Below are 10,580 nucleotides of genomic sequence, written 5' to 3'. Positions count from 1 at the left end.
GTTGTTTTTTAAAAGGAAGTCCAAATGGACAAAGAGCAAATAATATAAACACAAAAATATGATATGAGATGCTAAAAATAAAAGCATAAAGTAAATGACAAAAGAATAAAAAGCATAAGATAAATGACATTAAAGTAAAATCAATATAATAATATGTTAATAAGTGATGTTAGTGATAAAAAAGAGAAAGATGATTTGCCATTTTTTGGAGAACACTCAACTATTCACCCATAAGTATGAAAATATGGACCTCTACATCACCTATGAGAAGGGATCCAACTTGGACAAAATCAACAAGTATACCACTAGCTCTCATAAATGAAAAGGAAACAATATCTTTCACACAATACCACGAGGAGTAGGAAACTTACAATCTCACTTATGAAAATGACTTGCTTTCGAGACAAATTTAGTGTTATGTTAAGCAATTGTAATTTGACTTATGTAGAAGTACAACTATCTAAGGTTGGTCAATAATAATATTTATGTTAATACATGCTAGAGAAATGATATGTAATTTATTCTCCTAAAGTTATGCCACGGAAAGAAAAAAAAGAGAGAATTGATCAAGCATAAAGGCTAGGAGAATGGTCCATTACATCAATCAATACTTCATAGTACTTATGACAAACTTATGAATCAATCCAAAGTACCTTAAATGATCCATGATCAATTAGGAGGTAGATTTGAAATGATGAAAGTTCATCAAGCACCAATCCACACATCATGAACAGGATGGACACAAATCATCCAATTGATAAAGAGGAAAAGAAAGAGATTAATAAGAAGAGGATAAGAGAGATCACGCCCGAATTGGATCAAAAGTTTGATCAAGTCATCATCAAAATCAATCATCCAATTTGGTGGATTAGGATTTTCACCCCATCAACGCCCAAGATCCATTGAGTTTGATGAGATCTATGATCAAAACAATCATGATCCAAGGCCAACAGAAGTCAACGAAGGTAAAACAAATACAAAAAAAATAAAATGCATTAAAAATATTTTTTTATATGAATTTTAAAAGGGAAATAAAAGAGAAAATCCATAAAGCTCTTCAAAATATCAAATAAGTGGTCAAGAAAATTATGGAAGGATGGAAATAAAGTAAGAAGCATAAAATAAACTTTTCAGAATTTAAAAATGCACAAAAGTATTTTTAAACCAATCAAAATAAAGGAAGAAAGAGAAAATCCATAAAAAAAATAGAAAATAAAGAAAATAAAATATTGAAAAATAAAAATCAGATGAAGAAAAATAAAATAAAATTTTAGAAATTATTTTGGTATTTTTTGGATGCAATTTTATATGAATTTTAAAAGAAAAAGCAATTTAAAATGAAAAAAAAAAAAAAATCAGAAAAAACACGGAGCGTTGGATCTGGCCTCGTTAATTGATGTGGTAGATCCAACAATCCTCAAGCTAGGGCCCACAATGGAATTTAGTAAAAATGAAACACGGGATCCAATTTAAAATAGACTAATCAAAACATTTCAAATAGCCAACGTGGATGGCCAAACTCAGATGGCCTGAAACACTCCGGTCATCTTCCCCGATGATCCCTCACTAGAGTTTCATTATTTGGTAAATTCAGAACATGAGACTAATACAAATGTGATTGCCTCCTCATCACGAATTCGACCTCATGCTCAAAATTCATTTATCTAAACTGAGTATGGAGAATTTCAGAGAAGTTTCAGAAGCAAGCAAGCCACGAAAAGTAAAGCTAAATGACGAACACGATTAATCAACACTAGATAAGTTAGAGGAAATCAACAGAGAGTGAAGGACTGTATTGTGGTAACTTGTTTGAGTTCAAATGATGCTCAGAACTACCTTGTCCAAATGGTGATCAGAAGTTGATGAAGCTCGATCTGGTCAGAGTGTTTCAGGAGGTTTTGGAGCTTGGGAATTGTTGCAAAAGCTTCAGAGAAGACTGAAGATGCTAATGGAATCAAGAAATTGGATTGAAACGAGTTGGAATTCAAAACACGATAGTTCAATTTTCTGGAAAAAATTCAAAGTGAAGAAAGAATTTCTTGGCTCTCAAAAGATTAGAAATGAATTCAATATGTTGCTCTATTTATAGGGAATGTGTTTGGATCCAAATACGTGTGGAATGAAGCTCAATTCGTGCAAAACGAATTTGATCCGAATATGAGAAAAGTGTGACTTTTAATCCATCAAAACTTAGTTAAATGATGTGTTTTAAGAGTCAATTAACTTCTAGAGACTTGACTAAACATGTTTAGGTACAAAACACGTGGTAATTTGGCTTGCAATTGAGATAAGTGAAGTTCAAAATTTGGATCATGTTGATTTCTTCAGTTCCAAGTCACCATGTTCAACTCAATGGGGCATCTTACTCATGAGGCTTTTTTATCCCATTCTTCTTGTAATGTGTTGACATCATAACAAAGATTACAATGTGCCAAGAAAGGTTGTATTTAGATGTTTGAGCACAAATTTATGGCATATTGAAGTTGGCACGAAAACCTGGTCATGTAACTTAGAAAATTCTAAGTTCCAAGTGGCTGAAAATGACCTATAATGTTCCAAAGAATTTCATGGCCTTCCAAGCATAATTTGATTTTGGTCCTTGAAGCAAACTTGTAGAGGGTATAACAAATGATATTGTGCAAAATGAATCAGCCTCAAATGTTGAAAATTGAAGAAGTTATAACCTTTGAAAGTTGAGAAAATTTCACTTGAAAATAGGTCAAATTTCACTAAGTCCACAAATGACCTATAATGTCTCCAAACTTTTGATGATCCTCCAAGCATAATTGGCTCTTGTCATGTAAAGAAAAGTTGTAAAGCATATTGGTAAGAGTCATATGCAAAAAGAATCATTCAAAAATGCTGAGAATTAAAGGAGTTGTGATCCTTTAAACTTTGACTTAAAATGTTGACTTTTTGGTCAAACCTCGTGGAATAAGCTTGTGCACTTGGACTTTTCTTGAATTTCAAGGTACATGGATGATCATATGAACTCAAAATAAGATGTATTTGAATGTCTCTTGATTGAGTTTCTCAACGTTTGAGGTAACTTGTTGAAGAAGGCATGGAAATAAACACGTGAACCTTTGACTTTTCTTGAGAAATAAACCACAAGACTTTGAGATACTTTTGATCATAATGAGATTGAAAGATGATTTATAACCTTATAGATCATGCTTTGAGTAATAGACCCATTGAGAACCAATGATTGACCACACTTTGTTGAGGAATCAAAACAAACCCTAGCTGAGGAGCCATGCTTGATGCTCATGATGAAAAGTCCTACCTTGCTCAATAAACTTTAAAAAAAACATCTTTTTTTTATTTTGATTAGTGGTTAGATAATAAATTAACATATAAACACAAAGGTAAAACACCAACAAAGAGGTGTTTGATGATCCCTGCAAAAGGCAAACCCCAAAGATGAGAGGGAGATGACCAAGATGTGATTTTGTTTATATGCAAGGATGCAAATGATATGTGGGATCTTAGGGTAAAAAATTAGGGTATGACAATATCCTAAGTTTCTTTAATAATGAAACTAAATTAGTTGTTGTAGCTCTTGAGTTAAGTGAAATATATGAAGCCTTGACACAACTAAAAGGGCGTTTATTGAAAGCTCAATAACAGATGAAAAGGTATGCTAACAAGAAAAGAATAGACAAGTAATTTTAAGTAGGATAATGGGTTTTTTAAGCTAAAACCTCATAGAGAACAATAAGTGAGCAAAAGGGTAAATTAGAAGCTAGCTACTCATTTTTATGATCCTTTTAAAGTGGTGGACAAGGTGGGAAAAGTGGCTTACAAGTTGTAGTTTCCATATCAGTTTAGGATTCATCTAGTGTTTTGTGTGTCCTTACTCAATAAATCTATTAGTGACTACCAAGCACAAGGTGAACTCCTTATAGAGCTAGATATAACAAATGATGCAGATATTTACCAGGAAAGGGTGTCAGTGTACCAGAGCTTGATTCAATGGAAGAATAAGCATTTGGATGATGTGACTTAGGAAGACAATAATTTTTTGTTTAAGTTCCCTGAGTTTAGCCTTGAGGACAAGGTTGTTTATAAGGAGTTAAGTGTTAATAGGAACATGAATGGTGAAATGGGCCTAGATCGTAGTGATTGGAGGAAAATGTGTGCTTCCTAGGGACTTATAGCACTCTAAATTTTTTATTTCATTACAGTTGTTTGTTAGTCATATTCCCCATTACATTCCTACTATTTGTAATCACCTTCACCATATGAATACATTTAAAATCCTTCTCATGTCCCAGTTTTATTGTAATATTCTTAGTACCCGTCATTATTCATCCAAGTGTCATACTTAGTACTCTTAATATCCAACTATCATGCCTAACAAAAACCTTACGTGAGAATTGTAGCATAAATAAATGACTGATTAAATATTTGAGAAATTGATTGAGAATTTTGATTGTATTATTGATAAAGAGATGCCTCGTAATTTTTCCATTGATTCTGATTCCATGTTTTGGAAAAGTGAAATCTATTATGGTTTGGACCGACACATACTTCATAAAGGCTCAATAAAGGGAGCAACTCAAAGAGCGAAAAGGCCAAACCCATCAAAAAATCATCAAATAAGACCAACGACAATTACTTTACATTCAAGAGAACGTTTACATATAAAATGGGGGGCCATGACATGCCAACCCTACAAAGGAAGGTTAGGAATTTGGAAAGTCATTTTGTTTTTGCTCAAAATTGACGCTAAGACATTTATGGCCTTTTCTGCACCAATGGTTTAAACCTGATTATTAGAGCATCGTTGAATCTTCATAGGAAGGTCTCGTTAAGGTCATACTCATACTCAATGCCATGGAATATGCCCTTACTTAAAGAATATTAAAACAAATCAATAATATGGATTCACGGGCTAACTACCCAAACCTTCGGATTAATCCAACAGCCATATGAGACACTTTGCGATGTCCATATCTGAAGGATGGCTCAAGGGCCTTAGATCAACATAATGTTAACATCGTACTAGATCAAGGCCAACCAAGTATCCAAGGACTATTGGATTAAACAGATAGTTTGGATTATTAACGTCATCCCTTTGGGATAGGTGTACGGGGAGAAGGTTCTAGTACTTTTAAATCTTAATACGGACTTGCCCCAAAAGTACACATGATCAATGGTGACAGAACCTGGAGACCGTCAGATCATACTCCAAGAGATCTACTGACATTTTTCATCTGAGACAACTATAAAGAACAAAAGGTTTTAAGTCCTCAAAACTTCAGAACCTCACTATAAAATGAGTCTCGAATAGACTTTTTGTATACTAAAACCTCACATTGATAGTTGTCATTGACTTGAGTTTTGGATTGTTTATAGGTACATCATCCATTATTGTATTAAAGCTAGAAGATTATTTCGAAATTCGTCATTTGATCCTCAAATACCAAAAAGGTCCACTCCAAATCAATAAGTGATAATATTTTGATGTAAAAACATGATCATATTCTATTATAAAAACAAGGACTAAAGGGGTATTTTGCACTTTCGAATCATATAATTTGAACCTATATAAACACATCAATTATCAATTTTAAGTTTAGGTTATATAACCAAGACCATATCAATAAAGGTTTATAAGGCATATAACCATTAAAAGTTTCATCAATTTGTATAAATTGATGTATTTGATTCATTTGGATTTCACAACACAACAATGAACTCTTATTATCCTAACTCAGACAAAATGAATTATAACCTAGTTGTAATTTGCTACAAAGAAGAGACCAACTAGACAAAATAATTTATTATCTCAACTACCGCAACACAAAAAAGGCAATTAATATTAGTGTCATTGTTCATCAATTGACTATGATGGACATCTATAATTGATCAACCTGCATTTCAAAACAACAACGATGTGAGAATCATATTTTCAATATTGCACCAAGGGAGTATGCTAGTTAGATATTATCTTGGTCAAATCATATTTTCAATATTGCACCAAGGGGGTATGCTAGTTAGATATTATCTTGGTCAAATTTATTCGAAATATATGTCCAAGTTTTTGTTTCAAAACTTCAGATGAAACTATGGTGTGCATAGTTTGAAATGATGAAGAATTAAGTAAGTTTATCTCTTCCATGATTTTGTTTATACTTTACTATACTAGTGTCTTTGGTGTATTATTTCTATTGATTATATTTATGGTGTTTTTGTTCATTATGTTTGTTTACTTGATTCACCATATTTTAGTTTAAAGTTCGGACACTTCAAAAGTATACTTTGAATCCTAAAACTCACAAATTACTTTTGAATTATAAAGTAACTTTTGAGAACAGTATTTTACTCTTTTTTTCATAGAGGTTTTACATTATAAATTTGACCGTTCTTCTACCTCACACCACTAAAACTCAGTCTCACAAAAATCCTTTAAAAGATAGTGTGGAGAAGACATAGTAAAGGAGGTGGGTCGAAAAACTTGATTTGTCCTGCCAAAAAAATCAGGACAAAGCAGAACAATTCAAGAACTATGAATCCCTAGAGATTAAAACTGGCAGATTGCCCTCCGGAAAACAGCATGATCGGGACATACAGAGACTGCGGGGTGCGAAGTCTTGACTCAGCACATTCAAAACCGCAGGTAAAACAGATTGATATGTTTTATTTTTCGCTTCATCTGTCATTGAATCATCTCATGCAAATCAAAACAATAAAATAAGCAAAACACTCCATACTATACCAAATCTCATTCAAGACTCAGCCTATAAATATTTTTTATATATTAATCAATGATCAACGAAAAAGGTATGAACTCGAATTTGTTCATAACTCCATTATTTTAAACAAAATCCTGAACTTTAACTTGAAATAAGTAACTAACTAACTCTTGCATTAGTTTTAGATGATATCCCTATTTGGAACAATAGGAGAGAGAAAGGAGAAATCGTTGGAAAATTTTAAAACCATTTTGTATTTTCAATAGATCAAATTCATGATTCGATTGAATTATTCCAGCTTTCCACGGTTCTTTTTTTGACAACATTAATCTCAAAATAATTAATATAACTCCAAATACCTCATTCCAAATACTCAATAAATTAAAATCACGTAAATAACTTAAACAAACCTATTTGATGTCTCTGATGTCTCTGCAACTTATAAAACCAACATGTAACTGAGCACAAGGTCCAGCAAACAACAAAATTTGGTAACAGAAATTAACAAAACATAAATCATAGCAACAATGTCTAAACGCAGAATAAAAAATTGTTCACTGATAATATCTCTTCTGCAAGCAAAAACAGAAACACTTTATCGCTTCTTGGAGACACCAACAGTTTTTCCTCTGCGACCAGTAGTCTTGGTATGCTGACCACGGACACGAAGACCCCAGTAGTGCCTCAAACCACGGTGGTTTCTGCATATTTAAGAGTTGCAAATTTTTAGTATTAACATCTATAAACAAATATACTGAGTTGAAAACACTCTAAACAAATATACTGAGTTGAAAACACTCTAAACAAATATACTGAGTTGAAAACACAATGAAAGGAACATATCGTAAAATTAAAAAAGAGACCCCACAAAAGGTCCCAAAGAGTACAAAAACAACAGAACCAGCTACATGCACAAGAGGTACCAAACTACGCTGTAAAGAAAACAAACAAATACAAAAAAGCACAGAAAATATAGAAAAGCCAAAACATAAGAAATATACAGTTAAACTAGTAACTTTGCAGGAAATCTGGCACCTCCAATGCAAATTCACCATAAGCAACACGGGTATAGGTTTGGTTAAAAATGATTTTACATTGCTTGTGAATATAATATGAACATTGTTGAAGTCATATGTCATTTTAACACAGACAACACCATAACTTATCACACTAGATGGGGTTCATTACATAAATAAAACAACATAATATTTAGTCATAAATCATGTATATAGTAAAACAATTGGTCTAAATATTTTTTAATAGTTTTTGCCATAGTGTTTATCATGATTGGAATACCTTTCATGATTGGAGTACCTTGTTAATCTCAAAACTATAGGTCTTCTCCACATAACAAATAACTTAAACCACAACTTAATCATATTTTCATTCATAATCCTAAAATTTCTCTCTCTAATGTTACATTATTAGCAATACTGTTGTCTTATATTACCACTCATACATACCAGAATACTCATCACTGAAAAATCAGTCTAGTGTTGACTTTTTATTGCCCAACATGTTGTCACATATGCTATGTAGCACCAACACCTTTAAAAAAAGACACAAAAGGTGTGTCTGTGACAATGTCTGAAACAGACAAGACACTTGTGATTATATTTAAATAATTCATTTTTTCAAGTTATTTTCAGTATCGGTGTCATGCTTCATATCAATATGACAAAATTGAGAAAATCTAAATTTTGTTTCTTGTCTTCAGGGATTTCAATGACTGTAATCTTGTATATCTTCTTTCGCTATTGAAAATATAACAAAGAAACATGCAAAATTCTAAAGCAAAAACCAATTCCTTGCACAAAAGAACATTGAATAGCACTTTCTAAAAAGAAAATATGATCAATCAAAGTTAAGTTACATCATATTATACTAATTAGCAACAACAAAACACCAGATATACAAACATAATCACCTGATTTTCTTCAAACGCTCCAAATCATCCCTCAATTTCATGTCCAGACCATTTGACACAACCTGAGAAAACTTACCATCCTTATAATCCTTCTTCCTATTCAAAAACCAATCAGGGATCTTAAATTGCCTAGGGTTCGCAACCACAGTCATAACATTCTCCAACTCAGCAGCACTCAATTCACCAGCCCTGAAAAACAAAATCAAATCAATCACTAAAATAACCAAACTCCATAATTTCAAAACCCATTACAGTCCAAATCATTAAGTTCATAGAAATCACCACTTTCACTAAGAATATGAAATTCTAACCTAAAAATAAAATTAAAAAAATCATGAAAATCATTAAAAAAAATACTAATTTAATTAAAATTACAAAATCCTAACCAATAACAAAAACAAACCCTAGTTAACAAAAACATAAATTAAACATGAAATCACAAACAAACCCTAAACCCTAAACAAAACAAATCACATCTAACAAAAAAAACGAAACTTTCATGAAATCGAACCTCTTGTTCATGTCGACATCAGCTTTTTTGCAACAGATGTTAGCGAATCTTCTCCCAATACCTTTGATTGAGGTAAGAGCAAACATAATCTTCTGTTTCCCATCAACGTTGGTGTTCAACACACGAAGAATGTGTTGGAACTCTTCGTTTGCTACCAAAGACTACAAATTTCACAAATCGAAACAAAAATTAAAATACGAATTGAAATAAAGCATAGGCAAATTCAATTACAGATGAGAAATTATGGAAGAAAATTGTCAAAGTACCATCTTGTGTTGATTTTGGATGCAAGGTGATTGGAGAGAGAGGAAGAAGATGGAGAATGGCGCCGAAGATCTAACCTATGCTTGTGCTGTTTGTTGAGGCTCGTTGCTCTACTTATTATTAGGGTTTTCGTTTGAGTGAGATTGTGAATGGGCGAAATGACGAATATGCCCGCTTAGATTAATGAGAATTACTATTAAAAAAAACTAAATGTAAGAAAACATTTTTAAAAACAACAAATTATACTAAATAACATTAACAAAGACAATTGTATATAGATGAGTAAAAAAAACTAAATAGTTCAAGTAGCTTAAAATAAATCCATCTCTAAAGAAATACAGTAGAAGTTTTTTAAAATAATTAACTTTTTCAAATTATATATCAAAATAATCATTTTTTAATTTATTTATCAAAATAATTTAATAAGAGACGTCAACTCTTATGGTGTATGTATCAGATTTTTATCCACATGTGTCATTGCAATTGCGTATGCATGCAAATGTATGAACATAAAGTAGTAATATGCACTGGCGCATGCATGAAAAAAAAATCAGTAGCCACATGCAGTGGTGTATACTCCTGCAAGGTATATGCATGTGCCATGATGAATGACGCATATGTGTAACTAATCAAAATATATGTCATAAGGATTGACGCCTCCTCTTGTCGTCAAATTGAAACATGGTTAGTTTGGTAAATAAATTGAAAATATGGTTATTTTGGTAATAATTTGAAAAAGTTGATTATTTAAAAAAAATCAAAGAAATACATGACACAATAGTAATCTTGGACCTCTGAAACTTTGTAGCGTCTTTCAATGATTAAAATTTGGAAATGTCATCCATTTATTTGATTTTGGCTTAAATAAAGGGTTTTGGGATCGTAGGAAAATGCACTAAGATGTGATATCATATGTGTGTAAGGCAAAATCACCTTGGCGGATGGACTGGAGTAGTTTTGAGTTTCAAGTGAATCAAGATAAAAATACTTATGCTTTTATCTTTTTGCTATTAACATTTGAGTGGTGTTATTGAGTTGAGAAAAAACTTTTGTTTTTTTAAAACCCAATTCACACACCCCTTTTCTTGTGTTTTTCACACCCTTAATTGGCATCAGAAATTCGGTTCTGATTATGATAAAAGTTTTATCAACACTTCACCGTGTTCAGTACCGATCC

General features: G+C 32.0%; 1 protein-coding gene across 1 annotated transcript; it reads right to left on the bottom strand.

Moving 5' to 3' along the window:
- Window positions 1-7,061: 7,061 nt before the first annotated feature.
- Window positions 7,062-9,573, bottom strand: LOC127128165 (40S ribosomal protein S18). The gene is made up of 4 exons (XM_051057413.1): window positions 9,406-9,573; window positions 9,140-9,300; window positions 8,629-8,817; window positions 7,062-7,402 (listed from the first exon to the last, which is right to left on the bottom strand). The coding sequence occupies exons 1-4, from the start codon at window positions 9,406-9,408 to the stop codon at window positions 7,297-7,299; spliced, it is 459 nt and encodes a 152-aa protein (XP_050913370.1). The 5' UTR covers window positions 9,409-9,573; the 3' UTR covers window positions 7,062-7,296.
- Window positions 9,574-10,580: the final 1,007 nt, after the last annotated feature.

The sequence above is a fragment of the Lathyrus oleraceus genome, chromosome 1, assembly GCF_024323335.1.
Source record: "Lathyrus oleraceus cultivar Zhongwan6 chromosome 1, CAAS_Psat_ZW6_1.0, whole genome shotgun sequence".
Lineage (NCBI taxonomy): Eukaryota > Viridiplantae > Streptophyta > Magnoliopsida > Fabales > Fabaceae > Lathyrus > Lathyrus oleraceus.
The sequence above is the reverse complement of the archived record's forward strand: the minus strand, read 5'-3'. Positions and strand labels throughout refer to the sequence as shown.

Excerpts from the sequence above, each read along its gene's own strand:
- LOC127128165 (XM_051057413.1), bottom strand. Across the intron at positions 8,818-9,139 it reads GATGTCGACATGAACAAGAG|GGCTGGTGAATTGAGTGCTG; the intron begins GTTCGATTTCAT and ends TTTGTTTTTCAG. Across the intron at positions 7,403-8,628 it reads GAGCGTTTGAAGAAAATCAG|AAACCACCGTGGTTTGAGGC; the intron begins GTGATTATGTTT and ends TTAAATATGCAG.